Below are 21,673 nucleotides of genomic sequence, written 5' to 3' on the forward strand. Positions count from 1 at the left end.
GTCTGTGAGATCCACCCCCTATCAGATATTAAAACAATTTATTGTGCCTATAGTAAACAGAATAGTGTCATGGCAGCATAGGAATAAACAGATTGGTCAACGGAATAGGACAGGGTCCAGATCTGACTCCAGGTTTGAGTGGGAATTTGGTAGATCTGGCTTTCACCATCCTGCCAGTACTTACCACCACGTCCAAGCTTCTCTGTCCCTCTTTCTTCATTTTCTCCCCCTCGCTGGAGCAAAGCAAGTTCCCCCTTATCTCAGAAAGAATAACTCAGCCAGCTCGGATGACTGATGCCTGTCACCTTCCCCGTTCTCAAATGTCATCTTTCCCCCAGCACATCAAGGTGTGTTTCTATACGAAAAGCTCCTCTCCAGAGAGGGCTTCTGCTGCCAGCTGCTAAGCTAATAAGCTCGCTTCCTTTCACCTGACATTGAACTTCTGAATCAGGAAGCACAACTGGACCTGGATGAGCTATTTAGTATCAGCCATTTACTTAATAACCACTGATAAGGAGCAAAAATATTTTATGTAAGCCTCTGGAGTTGTACTTGGAGTTTGTTAATAATGGATATTTCAGAGGTTAAAAGGGGAGACCGTTTCCAGAGGCTGTAAAACAACCCCTTAAAAATCTATGAGGAATTGTATACTTTAAATAGTGAATTGAATGATACGTGAATTATATCTCACTAAAACTGTTACAAAAGATTAAACAGTTCTTTGGCAGCTCTGAAATGTTCTCTGTGAACCAGTCAGGCTGTCAGGATATACTAGGCTCCCTCCTACTGCTGCTGTAACAAGTACCAGAACTCAGCGGCTTAAAACCACACAATTTAGCCTACAGTTCTGTAGGGGAGAAGTCCCACATGCGTCTCACTGGGCTCAAACCGAAGTGTCGGCAGCGCGGCATTCCTTTCTGGAGGCTCTAGGGAGAGTCTGTTTCCCTGACTTTTCCAGCTTCTGGAGGTGCCTATATTTGCTTTGACTCAGGGTCCCTGTCCATCTTCAAACCAGCAGCGTCACATGTCTGTGCCTTTCTTCCGTAGCCACATCTCCCTCTGACTTACTCATCTGCCTCCCTATCCCTCTGTCAAGGACCCTATTGCATTGGGCCCACCAGATAATCCTGGGTCCTTTCCCCATCTGGAGGCGCCCCTCTGTCCTGGTCAGGTGGTATGGAGCATGAAACAGCAGGCACTGCCCCTTCTCCAGCACCCCCACCTGCTGCAGGAAGGGCAGAGCAGCTGTGTGCAGAGCTCAGGCTTTCATTGGCCACAGCAGGAGGGAGATCCAGCCACAGAGGCAGCCCAGGCCCCTGCATGGGCATTGCCTTGGGCCTGGATTCAAGCTCCAACCCCTGAGAGCCAGGGGGATTATGTCCCAATCCCACCCAGCTGCTGGGACACTCTGCCCAGCTCCCTTTGGGAGGGTGAATCCTGCCCCAAGCCAATCAAGTACAAGTGGTCCTCATTGGGGTTGGTGTGCTCATCACCAGACCCCTGAACTCTGGTCACAATCCATTGGCCCGAGGTGAGTCCCAGACCCTAGCTAAGCCAATTGGGATCCATCACTGGGATTTTCCCTTCTGGAGTATGCCCCTAAACTGCAGTCCCTCTCTCATGGTAGAGTTTGGAGGAGAGATGTGTGGGAACTGCCAAACTCGGGCTTCTAGCAGGTCTGAGAAAAATTCGGCTGACCCCTAGGGAGAACCAGAAAGACTTGATGCAGGGAAGTCTCTGTGGTCTTGGAAATGCTGGTTCCAGGAACCTGCCCCACCCCCACTGCCATCTTCCCTGGTCCCTGACATGTCTGGGAGTCCTTCTTTCTGCAAAACCAGTGGGAGCTGACTGCCTTTACCTCTGCAGCCTCAAACCTGACCCATCAGCAAACAAGCAGGGTGGGGGCTGGGCCCAGATCTCAAGAACTCTTGGAGGAGCAGGGGAAGAACCTGAGAGCAACAGCCTAGGGGCAGTGAGAGGCCTCTGGAGTCCCCAGGCAGAGGGAGCACCAGCCTGGAAGAAGAGGGGTCTCCTCCCGTGTTTGGGGAGCCAACCACACAGCATGGGGGCCCAACCCTCATCCTCCTGGGACTTTGCAAGAACAGGGCTTTTCACAGAAGGTTATTAAAAAGCCAAGGAAGAGGCTCTGAAGTGCCCAGTCCATCTTTGCAAAGAGGTCTGTGCCTGCTTCTTAAAAGGCCAATGTGGTAATAATTCTCCAACAAGAGTGATGTGCGTTGGGTCTCATTGTTTTGCTTAAAAAAAAAAAAAAGTTATAACCCCATTGCAAAAAATCTAGAAGATGAAAAAATCAACAAAAAGTCACCTATAACTACTGTGGAGAGGTAGAAAAAATGCTTGTTTTAATTAATTTCCTAGCATGTCATCTAGTATGACAGATGCAATGTATTGGAGGAGATAACCCTAACCCAGTGACTCTCCGTGTGGCCTCAGGAACAGCAGCAGTAGCAGCATCACCTGGGAACATGTTATAAATGCTCACTCTCAGGCCCTACCTCACACCTTCTAAGGTAGAAACTGGGGGTGGGCCTAGCCTGCTGTGTTTTAACAAACATGATGAGCTACTCTGGATACCACGGACTTAAAACTTTGATAATCCTATGCAGTCCTGCCACTTGACCACCAGAGGGCACCAGCAGGCTGTGGTTTCCCTTGCCATGCCAGCTAACCGAAAGACCTCTGTAGACTTAACCATGTATAGGTCAAATTGTACTGTCATTCTGGTCCTTGCTTAAATGTGGACCCAGTGCAGTATGTTTTGGTGGTGGTGGTGGCACATGATTGGTAGTGCTAGTTTTGTTTGATAGATCTTTTAAAGAAATGTAAAAGTATCAGGGTCAGCAACAAAGATTCCCTAATACCTAATAACAGTTTACATTCTATAAAAATCAGGGTATAGCTCCACTGTGACCTGTTCCTCCTTTTTCTTTTCCTGCAGTCCCTGACTTCTTACCTCCAGGGGCAGCATCCCTGGGCTGAGAGCCTGGCTGTCATCGGTGACTCACCTTCCTCCCCTCTCTCAGGTTACCTCTTTGTTATTTTCCAACCATCTTTACTGACAAATAATTTACATATAAGAGGTGTACCCATTGGAAGTGTTCAATGTGTTTTAAGTCCATTGAATTTTTAATAATTTCTTATTGTTGAACGTATTACATGTGTCTCTCTTTATCCCCCATTGAGCCCCTCCAGCCTGCCCCGCCCCTTCACCACCCTGTTGTCTGTGTCCATGAAGTCCATTGACTTTTGACAAGTGTAGCCACCACTCCATTGAGGTTTTAAAAAGTGGAACTTATAATAAGCCCAGTTATTTGTGTCTCCTTTTGTCACCACTTTAGAAACAGACTTTCGCTGCTGTTTTAGCACCTGAGGGCCTTTGAACTTGCCTGTGGGACAGTGGGCTCCAGGCAGGGGAGCCTCTCTTGGAGTTGCCCTGTGGGCCCTCTAGAGAGCATCCCACAGAAGGACAGGGGGCCAGGAATGACTTGGTGGATCCTTCCCCCTGCCACCTCTCAGAGGCTTCAACTTTCTCCTCATGGCTCTGAGTCCCCTTTTCTGAGAACAATTCAGACTTCAGCGATTTCTCTGAGTAATTTGAAAAGCCCACAGACACCTCCCTGATAAATCCAGGCCTTGCATTTTTTAAAAAATTTGCTTGTAACTGAGTGGTTACCCAGGACTTTCTGTAAACATGATTTATACATTGGACACATTTTTATTGAGCATTTATTGTGTAGACTCTAGATACTGGACTTTCAGTGAGAACAAGACAAAATCCTGCCCCAATGAAGTTTACATTCTAGAGGGAAAAGGCAAGCAATAAACACATAATATAATGTCAGATGAACAATAAAGCAGGGTAAGGAGGTAACCACTGAGCAGGGAGGTAAGGTAGGAAGGTAATCCAGATAAGATGGTTGGGAAAGGCCTGTCTGAGAAGTTGGCATCTGAGCAGAGATCTGAATAAATGAATCCACCAGGAAGATATCTGGGGAAATGGCTGTCCAAGCGGAGAGAACAGCAAGTACAAAGGCCCTGGGGTGAAAATAGTCCCTTGAGCTTCTGTGTGAAGAGAGGGGTGTAAGAGTGGAAACAGAGACCTACTAGGAGTCTTTTGTGATTGTCAAAACTGAGACAGAGGTGACTTGAGCAAGGTGGGAGCAGAGCAAGGGCAAGTTGTGGCCCAATTGAGGATGTTCTTGGCAGATAGGGTCGACAGCATTTGCTTCTGCATTAGCTGAGTTAAACCCCCAGTACTCAGAGAAATGGTTTCAGGTATCCTCCTTAAATTCTGTTTCTGTAAAAATGTTTTCATTTTAAATAATTATAACCTAGGAAAGATGATAGCTTTATATTCATTTTTGTATTCAATACACTTTGCCAACATAGCCCCTGCACATTTTATTGTTCTTTTTGCCATTTATTAAGTATTAACTGTGCCAACAGCTAAGAACCTTAAGGAGGCATCCAATCCTCACCACAGCTTTCTGAATTAGGTATCACCCCATTTTACAGATAAAAATCTGCGGCTCAGAGGGACCAAGAGAGTTGATAGCCACACATATCCTAGATGTTTGTCTTCAGGGGTCGGAGAGACTTTCTCACTACAGGAAAAGACCACAGGGAGGGCACGTTGCTAGAAGACAGATGGAAGCAGTGATCCAGGGAAACGAACTTTGCAGAATCATTAAGAAAGTCTTGAAACTTTGATAGTGACAGTGACAAAGACGGAGGAGCCATTTCTGTTGTTTTTGAGCATAAAGATGGGCAAGGGGGAAACCCTGGGCTGGGAAGAAGTGTTTCCTACAGGGGTCTCTCCTTAATTTTGTCCCTTAGATGAGAGTTGTCCTGAACAGTTCTTGTTTCTGAGATGAAGAGTTAATCCAGTCAGTTGCAGGTAGAGGCTGGTCTCTGGAAGCTTTGAGTATTTGCCTGACCTCATTAGTCAGAAATAGCATTTGACAATGTCCTGTACTAGAGACTGAGAGGCATAGAAGATCTACCTAATACATAGTCACAAACCCAAACAGGCAGCCAAAATGGGCAGACAAGACCCTCCCCCAATAAAAGAATAAGAGAATTCTCCAGAAGAACAGATAAATGAAATGGAGGTAAGAAATTTACCTGATATAGAGTCCAGAATAATGATGGTAAAGATGCTCAGCAGCATGAGAAAAAATATAATAACTATGAAAAAGAACAGTCAGAAATATAGGCTGACATAGTACTAACAAAGAACTCATTGGAAGGAATACACAGCTGTAGGGAAAGCTGAGGATCGGATCAGTGTATTAGAAGACAGGTGGAAAAAAATCACTCAATGAGAGAACCAAAAATAAAAACAATTAAAACACAGGAGGACTGCTTAAGGGAGCTGTGGGACAAGGTGTTTTGTTGTTTTTTTCTTCCCAGCTTCACAATTTCTTTACTAGGGTGCTGTTCTCTACCAGTAAATGCCAACAAGAGGGTACTACTGAGCCTAATTTTTTTTACTAGGATGCAGTTCTCAGAATGCCCACAAGTGAGCACTATTGAGTCTAATTCCTTACTAGGGTGCACGTCTCAAGAATGCCCACAAGTGGTTGCTATTGAGCCTAATCACTTTCTAGGGTGCTGTTCTGAGAATGCCCCAAAGAGGGTAGTATTGAGCCTAATCAAGACCGGGGTGTTGTTCTCTGAAAGACCAAAAGAAGGCACTATTGAGCCTAATCTAGGGTGTGGTTCTGAGAGTGCCCTCAAGAGGGTGCTATGGGCCTAATCCCTTTCTAGGGTGCTGTTCTCAGAATGCCCCAAAAAGGTTGCTATTGCGCCTAATCCCTAACTATGGTTCTGTTCTGAAAATGCACACAACAGGGCGCCATTGAGCCTAATCCCTTACTAGGATGCTGTCTTAAGAATGCACACAAGAGGGCGCTATAGAATCTAATACCTTACTAGGGTGCAGTTCTAAAAATGCCCCAGAGAGGGCACTATCGGACCTAAACACATACTAGGGTGCTGTCCTCTGAATGCTAGCAAGAGGGCGCTATTGGCCTAATCCCTAACTAGGGAGCTGTTCTCTGAATGACCACAAGAGGGGGCTATTATTGAGCATAATCACTTATCAGAGTGCTGTTCTCAGAATGTCCAAAAGAAGGAAGATTAAAAACGGCCATAGGATGCTACACAGACATGGTCACAGGACCAAATTGGAATTACAACTGAATAACAAAAAAAAACAACACCCATCTAAATAATCCATTAAAAACTTGCTGGAGAGAACCCTAATAATCAAAAAGGGAAACGGGAGACTGCCATAGAGATTTGTAGGAAGGGTGGAGGCGCAAAAGGGCTGGCCAGATTCTCAGAGAACAGCCGAAGTTCGGGAGAGATGTCTTAGCTCTGGAGTCTGTCACTGAGAATTCTTGTATCTAGTCCCCAAGCTGGGCCCCCCAGCAGAGAGTACCAGAACTGAGAAAGTTGCCCACATAGCATCTGGCTGTGAAAAGCAGCAGGGTTGCTGTCTGCCAGGGAGAGATGGCTAGAAAAGCAGGTACCCTCTTAAAGGGCCAACTCAAAACATTTAGTGCACCTTCCCTTACCTTGTGCTCCCATGGAGGCAGGGCAGAGTGGACTGGAGCTATGTGAGCAGAAGTCAGGGTTGAGGCCTCTGAGGTTAGAGCTCAGAAAGCAGACACCACAGTTTCCTGTGCTGTCATTCCCTCAGCTGAGGAGGTCACCTTTCTCAGGTAGACCTTTCTATGCAGGCAGTTCTTGCCTGAGGGGAGACAGTTGTCTCATTCTATTGGAAAACACCTTGTCCCAAGGTGTGGAGTTTCGAGGCCCATTAAGAGACTGAGAATGAGAATTAGCCTCCAGACAGAAGCAATTGCCCCACCCTATTGGAAAACCTCTTGCCATACCTGAGGACAATTGCCTGAGGACTACTTATATTTCAGTCCGGATCACGAGAACTCTCGTGTTTTCATATTATACAGTGTTTTACAAAGTATCATACTTTATTAATTTAAAAAATATATATATTTTATTGATTTTTTACAGAGAGGAAGGGAGAGGGATAGAGAATTACAAACATCAATGAAAGAGAAACATCGATCAGCTGCCTCCTGCATACCCCCTACTGGGGATGTGCCTGCAACCATGCCCTTGACTGGAATCAAACCTGGGACCCTTCAGTCTGCAGGCTGATGCTCTATCCACTGAGCCAAACTGGTCAGGGCCAAAGTGTCATACTTTAAAAAGATATTAGCTTGTAAGAACATGTAATAAATAACTTCAAAATGCAATGGGTATTTAATTTTAAGGCATACCTTTAACATTTATTTCAAAATGTTTTTTATACTCATTAAATAGAAATTTATCTGGCCACTGGATAAAGCTAGCAATAAAACTACTGGTCCGCAATGTGTTAACAGTGAATCTAATCAGTATGCAGGTAGAGGCTGGTCTCTGGAGGCTTTGAGTATTTGCCTGACCTCATTAGTCAGAAATAGCATTTGACAATGTCCTGTACTAGGGATGGAGAGGCGTAGCAGATCTACCTAATACATAATCACAAACCCAAATAGGCAGCCAAAATGGGCAGGCAAGAAAACAACCTCCAAATAAAAGAACTAGAAGATTCTCCAGAAGAACAGATAAATGAAATGGAGATAAGGAATTTACCTGATATAGAGTCCAGAATAATGATGGTAAAGATGTTCAGCAGCATAAGAAAAAATATAATAACTATGAAAAAGAACAGTCAGAAATATAGGCTGACATAGTACTAACAAAGAACACCTTGGAAGGAATATACAGCAGATTCGGAAGAGCTGAGGATTGGATCAGTGTATTAGAAGACAGGATGGAAAAAATCACTCACCGCTAGGCCAGCCACTTTGGTTTCACTTGCTGATAACAGAATGTGGCCTGCTCATGGTCCCCTGCCTCTTTTGTGAGTGCCACCCCCAGGGTCACACCAGGGTATCATCCATGAGAGTCACCAAACTTTCCATTTGCAGGGATCAGCTGGAGCCTTCCGTTTGCCCTTTGCTTCCACAAACCTTCGCTGAGCATCTAAGACATGCTAGTAACCTGGGAGGACGCTGAACTTCAAACCAAGACAGACCCATCCTGGCCCTTGAGGAACTCGCAGCCACTTTGGGGTTAGTAGAGCATCGTGGCTCTGCCCAGGTGGGATTGCTCTTATGGACTGAGAGCTAATGGCCCACTGGCCATCTTCGTGTTAAAGCACAAAGGCCTTTGTCGCTAGACTTAGGAGGAAGAAAGAGTTTGGGGGAGTGTCAGGAGCTGTTGGGTGGCGTATAAGGACAATGCAAAGGACAGAGATAAGGATGTCATGAAGAAGGAGGCCATGCCTGGGGTCATCTGTTACCCTTCCCCACTCCTCCGTCCTCTTCACCTCCCCACGCACATGGGCTGACTTCAAGGCCCAAAGGCTTGAGCACTGGTGGCAGTAGCTGAAGTAGCAGCTCACCAAGACTGTGGACCTGGCCCAGTATCACTGCTTGGAGACCCAGCACTTCCCTTCATCCAGCCCCAGAGCTCAGGGTGGCCCCAGCGGGGAGTTCTGTGCCCCCCAGAGCAGCAGCACCCCTGAGGGGCATTGACAGCATGGCTGTGGCTGTGTCCCCTTTGAGGGCCTGTGAACCATAGACTGTCAACTGGAGGAAAAAGGAAGAAAGTGTGTGGTGTCTCTGGGGTTTCCCTGGGACCAGGGGTGTGACTAGGAGGGGGAAGCAGGATCCTCAAGCTGTGGTCATTCGGCTCCTCTGTTAAAGGGACAGGGTTTTTTGTTGTTGTTGTTCGTAGTTTGGGAAGCCTGGGCCCTCAGATGGGGGACCATGCATGCGCCTCGTCTTATAATCATAGCCCCCCGTTTGCCAGGCGCAGAGCAAAGGTCCTGGCACGCTCCTCTCCTGCTGCCCTTGCAGCAGCCCTTCGAGGCAGGAGTATCGTTCCCACTTGATGGAAGAGGAGGCTGAGGTTTCACCTGCCACCCTCCCAGCCGGCAGGGGTGGTGCCAGGCCACCTGACACCTGGGCTGGTCCACCCACCTCGGCCTGCAGCTTAGCAAACACCCCTCCTGGGAAAGGTCCCGCCTGAAACCGGGCTGGGTTCTGAGTGCCTGACTTCATTCTGAGTCTTTTGAAATTCTTCACACGCTCCCTTTTGAAATAACCTTATTTTTAAAGTAACAGATTTATTGAGATATAATTCACACACTGTACAGTTCACACATTTTAAGTGTATAATTCAGTGGTTTTAGTATATTCACAGAGTTGGGCAACCATCACCACAATCAATTTTAGAATCCCATAATAATTAGCAATTATTTCCCCTCACCCTCCCACTCCAGCCCGAGACAGCCACTTGGAATGGACTTTCTGTTTCTATACATTTGCCTCTGCTGGACCTTTCAGGTTGATGGAGTCACACAATATATGACCTTTTGAGTCTGGCCTCTTTCACTTGGCCTCATTGTTCTAAAGTTCATCTATGTTGTACCATGAATCAGTACTTTTATTTTTTTAAAGTTGCTAAGTAATATCCCACTTAATGGATATACCACCTTTTATTTACCAGTTCACCAGCTGATGGACATCCGGGTTGTTTCCACTTTTTGGCTATTGTGAATAATGCTGCTATGAACATTTGTTTGTACACACACACACACACACACACACACACACACACACACACACTACCTTTTCATTGCAAGCAATGCAACTATAACCAAAAAGTACAAAAATAAAAACTCAGAGTCCTCTGCAGTCCCCCATCTAGAGATAGTACCTGTTACCCTTTGGCAAACATCCTGTCAGATGTCACCCCATTTCCAGCCTCAAAATTAATCCCAACCTTTTCCTTGAGTTTAGGCCCAGCCTTTCCTATTTTCATGGATTATGTAGGAGCCTGGGTAAAGATATCAAGCACAAATAAAAATAAAGTAGGGTGTTCACATCAGATAAGATAGAATTTACTAGGAAGTGAGCAGCACACAATGAAAGCACCCTTTAGAAGATTAAAAAAAAAGTGAGACTGCAATGTATCATAACTTTGGGATAGTAATATGGCTGTACTCAGAAATAAATGTTCAATTAAGTATTTTTAAAAGTACAAAAAAGTGTTAAGAAAACCAATATAAACAATAGTATTAAGTAAAAAATACACAAGCAAAGCTAAACAGTTTGGAAAATAGCAAAATAATGGAATTACTTTAAGACCTTGGATTTTGGTATTTTGAAAAAGGGGGGAAAAACCATAAACTTCTGCTTCTCACAAATCTAAATACAATATGTGTTGCCGAAACCGGTTTGGCTCGGTGGATAGAGCGTCGGTCTGCAGACTGAGGGGTCCCAGGTTCGATTCCGGTCAAGGGCATGTACATTGGTTGTGGGCACATCCCCGGTGGGGGGTGTGCAGGAGGCAGCTGGTCGATGTTTCTCTCTCATCGATGTTTCTAGCTCTCTGTCCCTCTCCCTTCCTCTCTGTAAAAAATCAGTGAAATATATTTTAAAAAAATAAATAAATACAATATGTGTTATAATAATGTAACCCCTCTAATGTATGAAATAATTATTGTGTGAAATGTTTGCTGTATGGAAACCCCCAATACTCTGTAACTTCCAAAATTAATGAACACCCCACTATCTTGATGTAAAGCCCTGAGCCCTTAAAGTGTAAACGCCCTGCTCCTAGCATAAGGCACACCGTCTGGCCCACTGATAAGGACACAAGTTATTTACCACGGTCTATAGAACCCCGAGACCATCTTCAGTTGAGGTCTCCTGCCCGATAAGAGGAGGACTCCACGTCACTCCGAGAAACAAGCCCCTAATTGCTCTGCTGTGTGAGCCTGAACCAACTGCGGCCGCCTGCCTGTCTCTGTTTTCATCGTCTGTCCTTCAGTGTGCATCGCCGGGTGGCCTTTGCTGGAGCCTAGGACCCACTAGGAAGGTAAATAAACCCTGTGTGATTGCATACTAATTCTGTCTTGTGTGTCATGTGTTCCGGTTCGGCTCAGCTGTCTAGACATTGAAGTACCAGGAGACAGGCAGTTATTGCTGACTCCTGGTCACCTGCGTTTGTCCCACTAAGTCTAGACAGATAATCAATTAATTGGAGCATAATTGAGACAATACATTAGTAAAAACAGTTCCTGGTCCCAAAGCTGCTTTTGGAGAGAGCCACATATACAGGAACATGTAGGTGTGGACCCAACCTCGTAGTACTCCAAAGTGAGACGGACAGGCAAGGTGATGCCCGAACCAGGAGGAATCAGGAAGAACTGACACTAATAAAGTGCCAGAGAGAGAAACACCCAACCCACCCTCGGCTTATGGCCCCTGGGCTGAATGCCTCCATCAGGACTGAGCAAGCATCCAGCTCCCAGGGTCCTGTCTCCACTCAGCCCCAGGCTCTGAGCCAACCAGAAGCTGGTCAGCGACTCTCTGAAATCTGTAAGCATCAGGCTATTTTCATGCCATTTCCAATGTTTTGCCACTTTCCCAACATCTTCCTCATACCTTTAGAATTTGCAGGGGACAGGCCTCCGAAATGTATTTGCAGAAGGATCTAGAAGACAGTTTCAGGAAATTGTAGTGCATTCTACATAGAATGCAGGAGGACATGGTTTCTATGAACGAGGAGCTAGAATGAAAAGGCAGCAGAGTAAGGGAAAAGGAAACAAGAGGAGATGAAAGGGGGAAAGAATGAAACACAAAAAACTTTTTGCAGAGAAAAGAAAACATGCAGAAAATGGAACGGTGAGCTCAAAGGCCACACTGCAGTTAGGAACAGAATTGGTGCAATGGAAGATCAAGTCCGGGATGTGAAAACAAGCTCAAATTCTAGAATAGGACAAAGGGTAGACTGAGGTTGGGGACGGGGAGTCTACCTGTGCTGGAGTCAGGCAGGTTCATAATGTGGGTCTGCCCTGGGGTGGGGGTGGGGGGACAGGTGGGGGCTTGCCGGGTACCCTCTTTAATCCTATTCTTTCCCTGTAAAAACCATATCTGTCCAGGGCCTGGACCGGGGTAGGATAGAGAGCATCAGGCAGTTGCCAGCAGGGAGGGGACACGGTTGACTGGCAGTCCTGGTGGGACATGGATGGAGGGCCGGTGGCCCTCCAGACAAGCTCAGTGAAGCTATGAATGTGGGCCCACTCCCAGAATCAGAGCCATCAGTCATACGGTGGCCACATTTCTGACCCAGGCAATCCTCTGTGTTCTGCAACCAAGACAAGGGACTGTCTCTGGCAAGGAGCTATCAGCCCCCTACCTGCCAGAGGAGGGTGCTGCATCCCTGCCGAAACCAAGGCCCTTTGGGGCTGTTGAGTCTGTTTGCCTCCCACCTACCTGTCCTAGCGGGCTGCTGCTGCAGGCCGCATCACCTGGGCTCCCCTCTGGTTGATGCCTGCTGGGTTTAGCCAATTGGAGGCACCAGCAAGAGACTGGAGGTGGGGTTTGGGTTATTCTCCCTCCTTCTGCCCTGCTTTGGTGACTCATCCCGCACCATGGCACAGCTCTCTCAGGATGACCCCTCTACCCAGCTGCAACTGGGGCGTTTCCTCCCTTCACTCCAGCAGAGAGACTGGCTTCTCACGGGATCCTGGGTTCCCGCTGCTCATGCCGCTGAAAGGAGGCCCTCAGTCAAGTGTCTTCACATGAACCAGCTGAGTCCTATTCCAATTCTGAGGGACCCTGACTGTTGCTCCCTAACAAAGGTTGGGGGCCCTTTCCTCTACACCCCACCAGCTGCCTGAGCTAAGAGTTATTCCTACAAAAGGGCAGGACTCTGAACTGTCCGTCCATGTGTGGTGGCCTCTCTGATCACCTGCAGAGCTTGTGTGCAGCCCCATGTCCACCACCCCTGTGGGGGCGTGGCTGCCAGGGAGGACCTCCCATGTCGTGGGCAGTGGGGGGAAGGCAGGCTCCTGGAACTGTGTGCCCTGCCTCCCCCAACTCCCCATCACCTCATCATAGGAGTTGGGGGTACATCTCTGGAGAAAGCCCTGGCATGGGCTTGAAAGACTGGGCCTCCTTGTGTGTTTGGGAGCCCGAGGTGGGGTTCCTGGGTCCAGCTCTGCAGGGCCAGGGCTCCTCCGTGTCACCAGCTTCGGCACAGCACCAGGGAGCCTTGGCCAGGCAGGCTCTTAACTCTTCCCCCTTCTCTACCCTAAATCCCCAATAGCCAAGCACCTCCGGGAAGGGAATGGCTTCCTCTGGGACACCCCGAGGCCTGAGGCCTTCCAGCACCCGAAACTCTCTTTGCCTCTGCCCAGCCCAGCCGGCCCTTGGCAGGGAACTCTGCAACACTGTGGAGGTGCTGCGTGTCCAGGAGGGCTCCAGCAGGCCCACCCCTGGAGCCACTCCTTCCAGCAGTCTGGGCTGCTCTGGGCCCCCGGTGTGAGGGGAACTGCAGGTTCTCCAGGGGGCTCTGGAGGGAGATGCTCACGGAAAGGGGGGAGGCCAACACCCCGGCCAGAGGACCGGAAGCTCTTGAGTTAAAGCACGTGGGCAATCTCTGGAAGTTTCCAAACTTTTCCTGTTGCTTAGGGAATATTTCTTGATCCTTCCTGACTTTCCAGAAATTCCTGGCTGGGCTGACATATCTGCTTCACTGCCAAGGAAGCAGTCTCAGGACTTCAGGTTTGCAGGTCAAAGGAGAACTGGTGACCCAGCAACATTCTAGCCAGCAGGATCCCCCTGGCAGGGGAGAAGTGGGCACGAGAGGGGTGTGCACATGTTCTGTTGTTTGCGGGCTAATTCATGCAGAGAATCTTGGGAGAATAGCCTGTGTAGCTTAGGCCTGAGGGTCCTAGCAGCCCCCGAAACTGTCCGCAGGGAAAGCCTTTAGCCTCTGGAGGTGACTCCCTGATTCCCACATTTGCCACCTCCATGTCTCCGGGCTTTGGGAAGATGTGCCTGACTCACCACCAGCAAAGCCCACAGTGCACCCTCTTGCCTCTTCCCACTCCCTCCCTCTTCTGCAGTGGCCCTCCGCGTCCAGCACAGGTCTGCACACACACAGTGAGCTGAGGCACCGGGGAGGCCTGGGTGCTGGAACTCTCCCGCTGACTCACACGGGCACCGAGTTCTGAGCCACAGAAGCAGGGTGGGCACTGAGATGTCCACGGTGGCAGCGGTGGAAGCTGAGGAGGTGGGAAGGCTTGGAATCTCCCCCAGTGGGAACTTATCTTAAAAGCGATTTCCTCGCATGAATTAGCCCTTAAACACTACGTTGGCCACCCACCCACCTGAGAACCTGATGCTGGAGGATGACTTGGGAGCAAAGGTCACGGAACGCAGATGCCCCAGAAAGGCCAGGTCACTGGCTGCTGATTTGCCTCTCCAACTGCTCACCTGGGCCTGTGACCCCATGACCTCGGAACACACAGTTCCCAATGCCCTGAGTGGGGTCAGGCCCCCCTGATGTAATGAGCCTGAAGGCTCTAAATGTCCCAGCTTTCACCAAATGGGGGACAGAAGACATATGGGGGATGCTATATGAGTGTCACCTTGCCAAGGATACAGTGAGGTTACCTCGGAATTACTTAAAAGTTTCCTGCTGGTTCTGGGAAAAGAGATTCTGAATACTCATCATTTCACATCCAAGGCTCCATGGGGCACAGGAGCTATAACTTTTAGCAGCTTCAAGTGGAAAGAAAAACCACAACCTCCTCGAAAAGCACACGGCACTGTGTAAGTATGACACCTGATTATCCATCCTCTTTCTCTCAGGGAGTTCCTCCCTCTCACCCCCACGCTGACCACAGCATTCACTATGAGGTGAAAACCACTCACCCTGTGCCTCCGTGAGCAAGTCTATAAAATGGGGTTGCTAAGGTTCATAAGATGACCTGACCAATTCTACAAGATAGACAGGAACCTTCCAAATCTCCCCCAAACAGAGGGGAGCTTTTGGTTATTTCTTTCCTCTAATAACAGAGAAAAGGTGCAATAGGATTAGAAGGCCCTCAGTCAGCTAAATTCAACGATTTGTTGTTGTTGTTGTTGTTGTTAATCCTCACTTGAGGATATTTTTTCTATTGATTTTTAGAGAGAGTGGAAGGGAGGAAAGGAGAGAGAAAGAAACATCCATGTGAGAGAGACACCCTGACCAGGGCCGGAGGAAACCTGCAACCCAGGTAGTACATGCTCTTGGCTGGGAATCAAACCTGAGACCCTTTGGTGTGGGGGCTGACACTCTAACCACTGAGCTACATCCGCCAGGGCTAAATGCCATTTTTATTTCTTTTTAATTTTTATTTTAACTATATATTTTTTCTAAATTAAATTTTTAATTGAATTCATGACTTCTGATTTCCCAGCTGTCAGGTGCTCTGGGCAGAGCTTCTTGACCTGGTCAAGCTGGTCAGAACCATTAGGAACAGAGTCCACAGGCCAACCCCATCCCAGGAGCAGCAGATTCAGTAGATTAGGGATTCTGTCTGATACAAGAAATTAACAACTGGGAGCCCAGTTGTGAGATCTGTTTAGAGGCAAAAAGCCTTGTCTTCCACTTTCTCCCTCTTCCTCAGACTACTTCCTAAAAAATAAATGCAATGAATAAATAAAGACAGTTTTCAAGATGTTCACAGAAGGACTTTTTTTTTTTTTACATTTTTCAACTAGTTAATACAAAAACATTACAATGATTGACTTCTTTCATTTAGTTACATAAATAAAACTTTTTATAAATATCTCTTTATAAACAATATAAATAGCTTTACAACATAAATACATTTATGCATGACATGAATTTACACACAGCAATGTTTACAGCTGGTTTTGTCAGTCTCTGAAAAACTGTCCCTTGTCATCACGTCGGTGTAGGTGTGTGTTTCATGTATACTATATATATGTAATATATATAACTTTTTATTTTTCCTTTTCATAAACAAACAAACAATAAAATCATACCCCCTCCCCAAATAATAATAAAACAGCTGGTGTTGCCTGTTCCCAGTACCGCAAGGGAAAGTATAAGAAAGAAATGTAAAAGCCACTTTGCCTTGGAGGTGCTTCCAGATGACCAAGGATGATCTCAGCAAAACGGAGCAAGTTCCCAATCCTGAAACACAGAGGGGACACGGGACACTCAGTGCTGGCCCTCAGTGCTGGCCCAGCCAGGCAGTTCTAGAACCTTCCTCCCCTTCCCCAAAGGAGCAGGAAGCAGTGTCCCTCCACCTGGGCCCCAGGTAGAAGGAAAGGGCCCTTCCACGCCACCCTTTCCCAGCCTCATCTCTCCTCCGCTGTGACACGGGCACTTCCCGCCCCAGCACAGGTGGAACCAGAATGCTGCCAGCCAGCCGCCCCTCTGGCTAACTGCAGGCCTTGCCCTCGGCTCGGGGAAACATGGTGAGGGGAGGGGGATGGAAAATACCCCTCTTTCCCGTCCTTGCTACAACACAAACCCTCCGTCAGGTGCCTGCCTCAGCTTTATGTGTCTGGATGACAGTGGAGGAAAAAGAAACATCGGAGGAATCAGGAATTCTGGGCTCAAACTCCAGCTCTGATATGTATTTCCTGGATGGCCCTGGAGAGCTTTGAGTATGGATTTCCTCACCCATAAAAGGGGATAATAGCCACCTCCCAGGGTGTACAAGGGGCCATGCAGAGCGTCTGGGTCACAGCTGCCACTCAGTAAATAGCACTTCCTTCCCCAGCTGGCTTCACCTCAAAGGGTCTCCTTCCGAAGCAGAGGAACTGGTGTCTCAGCAGCCCGGAGAAGTGAATGGTCTCACGGGGTGTGCTGGGGTTACAGCGATAACCCCAGAGTCATTTGATGAGGGCCGTACCGTCTTTGCTAGTGGGTGTACGGGTGCTTCGGGGTGGAGGAAGGCATCCTCCTGAGAGGGGTGGTGTCCCCCCAAAGAACAGTCAGTGCGGAGGGACCCCGGGCCTCAGTGGCCTGATGAACTCTCCCACAGCTCCCTTTTCTGACCGTCTCCTGTGTTTAAACAGATGACAGATGTCTGTGATGTCCCTGGGGCCCATGGGCAAGGTGTTCATTCAGGCATTGGACACACCCAGTCTCTGTCATTACCATTTTATAATCAAGGCTATAATCATCAGCGACAGTCATTATGGTGGCTGCTTAGAGCTAAGGTCACGGGGATGGGGGGTGAGGGTGGGGTTCAGAAGGTTAAGGGTGTTGGAGGTGGGTGTTCAGCTAAAAGAGAACTTTCAGGAAGTTGACCAATTTCCCTGGACAAAAGGGTTAGGAAGTCTTAGTAACCTAGATTCCTCCTGCACAGCACCCATTGGATCATCACCTGGAACCCACGGACAGGCACACCCAGGAACCAAGAGCCTCTGGGGACATGCATACCAGGTACTTTCCAGGCCCTCAGCTCATCTCCTGCCAACCCATGGAATAAATTTATTCTAAAGTTTGTTTAGATTCTAAAGTTTGAGCTTGGTGCTTAAGTCACAAGTGAAAAAGTTGAGGCCTGTGTCTCCCAACTCTTTGTTGTTTAGACTGGAGAAAAGAGAGCAAGCCAATACAGTGATAGCCACTGGAGTCTGGGCCCCAAATGGCAGAATCAACTCTCCCTTTGCAGGGATGAGTCCAGCAAACAGAGCCAAGTCTGGCTGCAGAGAGAGGAAGGGCACCAGCTAAAACCTCAGACAGGTGGGAGAGGACTGCCCAGCTGGGTGGGACAGGGTTCTCTAGTCACTGACACAGGGATGTTTCAGGTCACCTTCAGTTAGCATCTGGCCCTCAGTTGCCCATGAGTTAATCTGAGGAGGCACCTATAGCTCAGGTGAAAAAGTGTTCTGGCCCTAGCTGGTTTGGCTGAGTGCATAAAGCGTCAGCATATGGACTGAAGGGTCCCAGGTTCGATTCCAGGCAAGGGCACATGCCTGGGTTTCGGGCCCGATCTCCAGTAGGGGGCATGCAGGAGGCAGCCAGTCAGTGATTCTCTCTCATCATTGATGTTTCTACCTCTCTCCCTTACTCTCTGAAATAAATTAAAAAATATATATATTTTTAAAAGGGGTGCTGTAATAAATGTAACCTCACAGGGTGGTCTGATCATAAATTCCTAATTGTGCAGGTCATGGTGGGTAGTCACACCTCAAGCCTATACCTTCCTTAGTAAAATGTTTATCTTTGCCCTAAACCAGTCCTGCCCATTTTTGTGTATCTAAGTTAACACCTTGGAAATGCCACAGTAATCCTCTTTTTCAGACCCCTCAGAGGCATCACCACCCTTGAGAGATCATTAATCATAACTATCCTGTAATCCAACCCATGCCTTGCTTTCTCCCATCTTCCTGTAATCTTCCTTACATTCTCATTCCTTAATTCCAAATGTATAAAATAAACTGCAAAACTGTTTTTTGGTGTTTTGTTTTTTTTCAGAGCAAGATTTGAGATCTTGCCTCATGGCAATGCCAGTTTAGCTCAAATAAACTCTTATAAAAATTCTCTACGGATTTGGACATTTCTTATGTGGACAACTGTGAAAAAGACTTAGGCAATGTGCTGGAGAGTTTTCAAAGGGTATTCTCATTACCCCCGGGGGGAACAGAGTGTGGACACGGATAAGACCTCTTGGGTGAGAGAGTAGCTTGGCCTGGAGTGGTACAGACAGGCTGTGGGACAAGGAATGACAGTAGCCAGGCTTTAGGAAATGGCTGGAAACCAGTAGGGGTCAGATTCTAAAGTATTTGAATGTTAATATCCAAGGTGGGGACATGGTTTTTCCTTGGGCACCGATGGGCAGCAGGAATGCAAAGAAGATAAGGAGAGGAGGTGAGGACCTTTGCCACAATACATTTTCAGGCTGTGGCACCTGGCAGGAGCTGAAGGTAGCACGGGGTTTCTAGCCTTAGTGCAGAGTGAGGAGGCCATGCAGGGAACAGGGAGCCCAGGTGTGACGGGCATGGGAAGGTTAATGAGGAGCTCATTTTGGGACACGTAGGTTGAGTTTTTGAAATATAAGATTTATTTTAGTGTTTTTTTTTTCCCTTGCTCTGAAATAGTGCCACAAACAGAGGTTCGATCCTGAAGTCACAAGGGCTGCAGCAGCATCAGGACCTTGGACAGACAGTCTGCCCACAGCCACTGTTTAGAGAAGGGACAAAAATCAGAATGCTCTGGGGCCAGAAAAGCTCTCTGGTGATGCAAACAGCGGGCTATTCTCGCTACAGTAAGGGGGCAGGTATTTCTCCAAGTCTTCCCACTTTAGGGACAAAAGACCCAGGAAGCATCCTGACCTCTGGGCAACCTACTGCCTGGCACCATGATACAATGGTTGGCAGATAGACTTGCCCTGGGCTTGTATGTATGCCCTTCCTCCTCTGTTCCCACAAACCCCAGATCTCCCCTCCATGCTCCCATCTGGCAAATTGGGGCCAGTGCTGCTAGTCCATTTATGGTCCGGGGATGGCGGGAGCTCTCCAAACTGTCTCCGCTTCTCCGGAGAAAGCCAGGGGCATTCATCTATCCTGAACCATTTCTGACCTTTCCCAAGTTCCCTCACTCCATCCCTCCTTTATCCATCTGTAAAATGGGATGATAAATAGGTTTAGGGGCAAATGACTAGCACACACATGATCTCGTGTCCGTATAGCCTGGTTCCCCTCCAAAGGCCATGGGAGGCGGACTGGTCCCAGGGCTAGGGGATCAGAGGAATCGGCCTGGGGCGGTGAGGTGGGGGTTAGGGGTGGGCTAGGGCTAGATTCTGGCGGGCGCTGCGGGGGAGCTAGGTGTACTGGAGCGCCAGGCGGCCAGGTTGGTGGTACTCACCTCCGCCAGGGGTCGCCGCACTAACATCCCAGGCCACTGTGGGCGCCGATCCGGTCCAGCTTGTGCCCGAAGCAGTTCTTCTTGCCCGTCGTAGGCTGTGGTTTTCTGCGTGGTTTCTCTTGCAGAAGGCGGGCCCATCGAGACTTGGTGTCCCGGAGCAGTCGCGACCGGTCGCCCCTGAGGTTGATGCCGCCGCCTCCGAGGGTCTTGTCGCGCTTCTTTTGAGCGCCGCTCTCAGCCTGGGACGCGGCCGACACCTCCCCTAGCGGAGCTCGCAGGCCCTGTCCGAGGAAAAGAGCAGGCAGGTGAAGGGACGCACGTCGGCAGCGAGGGGTAGGTTGGAGGGAGACTCTGTGGGGCCCCTGATGCTCCAGCCTGAGGCGCCCGCGAGTGCGATTTGTCCCTTCCGAGTCCTGAGCGCGCCCCTAGAGATGCCGACCGTTCGGCACTGCATCCACCTGCCACGCGGCCATAGTTGTCCGCTCCTGCGGGGAGCCCCTTACCCTCCCCTCTTTTGCCGCTCGCCCGGCGGGCCACACTGGGGTAGGGGCTGCGCATCTGTCGACATTCTCCCGAAGCTGGGGACGGAGACCCCAGAATCCAAGCTTCCAGGGCTCCCTGGCTGTCACCCAAGCTCATCTCGGAGGAGAGGACCGCCGTACCGCCCTCTCTGGCCCCTCTTGGGGGCCGCATCTCCTAGACCCCCAGCCTGCCCACACAGCCTCTCACAGCCCCGACATCCCCGCGACAGCACCCACCTTCGATGGCACACCGGGCTTGGCTTCGGAGGGCCAGAGCGAGAGTAGGGTGAGCAGCAGGGCGCAGGCCAGCAGCTGGGAGAGGTGCATGGTGCCCTTGAGGTGGAGGGGCACACGCAGGCGGCAGCAAGGGCAGATGCTCAGGCAAACGCGGAGCGGGCTGGCGGGGCTGCTGTGTGGGCGCGGGTCACAGAGCTACGCGGTGCCGACTGGGTGCGCTCTGAGTCCGCAGCTCCGCTCGCGCCTTAATAAATCCAACCTGCCGCTGATGTCATCCCCCCGCCCACCCGGTCGCCCGGGCCAATGGCACGCGCTCCGAGGGCTGGGAGGGGGTTGCGGGGGCTCCCCCTCTGCCCCCACCCTCATCTCACCCCGGAGAGATCCCGCGGCTTGGCGGGCTCTCTACCGATTGCACTCAGAGCTAGCTGCAAAGCGGCGCGCACAAGGGAACTCCATTTGCAGTAAGCGCGCGCCCTGGCTCGCCTCGCGCCGGTGCTCGGGCTGCCTTGCCTGCACGCTCGGACCTCAATACACACCCTCTCCCTGGAAGGGATCACTTTCTCTCTTGGCAGGTGCAAAGACAGGCTCAAAGGAATTAAATCACTTGCCCAAAGTCACACGGCCACAAAGTTGGCACAGCCCGAAATCCGCGCAGACCTGCCTTGTTGCCAAACTTCCCTGGGTGCCTGACAGGCTCAGGCCTGGGGTTGCGGCTCCACCTTTCACCTGCTCGCCGGGAGTTCGGATCGCACGTAAGCCTTTGGAATCGGGAGGAAGAGAACCCGGTCGGAGGTTTAGGCGCAGGGGGAGCAGGGGTATCGTGGTTTGCCCGGGGTCGCAGTGGGGAGCTCAAGTCCTACACAGGAGCGTGCAAGCTTCTCGCCCGCCCCTCGGTGTGTTTGAGAGCGAAGAGCGAACGAGGTGGGCTACGAAGGCAGACCCGAAATGCGAGTGCTTCTGCGTGTGTGCGGCAGCACGGTGTGACAGCCCTGGGGCTCTAAGGTGCGCGTTCAGCCCGGCTCCGCCGCACAGAATAAAGTCCCTGCGTCTGACCCGGCGGTGGCTTCCGTCTGCACGGACAGGGGCACGCCTGACCCTGTCTGCACCCACGCGAGGATCCCCGGGTG

At 49.5% G+C, this 21,673-nt stretch overlaps 1 protein-coding gene across 2 annotated transcripts; it reads right to left on the reverse strand.

Annotated features, from left to right (window-relative positions):
• Nucleotides 1–15,703: 15,703 nt before the first annotated feature.
• Nucleotides 15,704–20,751, reverse strand: NPPC (natriuretic peptide C). Of its 2 annotated transcripts, none has more exons than XM_079781710.1 (3): nucleotides 20,547–20,751; nucleotides 19,789–20,069; nucleotides 15,704–16,101 (listed from the first exon to the last, which is right to left on the reverse strand). In XM_079781710.1, the coding sequence occupies exons 1-2, from the start codon at nucleotides 20,634–20,636 to the stop codon at nucleotides 19,809–19,811; spliced, it is 351 nt and encodes a 116-aa protein (XP_079637836.1). In that variant the 5' UTR covers nucleotides 20,637–20,751; the 3' UTR covers nucleotides 15,704–16,101; nucleotides 19,789–19,808. The 2 variants fall into 2 exon arrangements, with proteins under 2 accessions (XP_079637836.1, XP_079637837.1); XM_079781711.1 differs by lacking the exon at nucleotides 15,704–16,101 and adding an exon at nucleotides 19,006–19,104.
• Nucleotides 20,752–21,673: the final 922 nt, after the last annotated feature.

The sequence above is a fragment of the Cnephaeus nilssonii genome, assembly GCF_951640355.1.
Source record: "Cnephaeus nilssonii genome assembly, chromosome: 10".
NCBI classification, from domain to species: Eukaryota; Metazoa; Chordata; class Mammalia; order Chiroptera; family Vespertilionidae; genus Cnephaeus; species Cnephaeus nilssonii.

What these genes read in the sequence shown, in the direction of transcription:
- NPPC (XM_079781710.1), bottom strand. Translation starts at nt 20,636, where the DNA reads ATGCACCTCTCCCAGCTGCTGGCCTGCGCCCTGCTGCTCACCCTACTC. An exon ending in AGCCCGGTGTGCCATCGAAG is followed by an intron (nt 20,070 to 20,546) that starts GTGGGTGCTGTC and finishes TTCCTCGGACAG; the next exon opens with GGCCTGCGAGCTCCGCTAGG.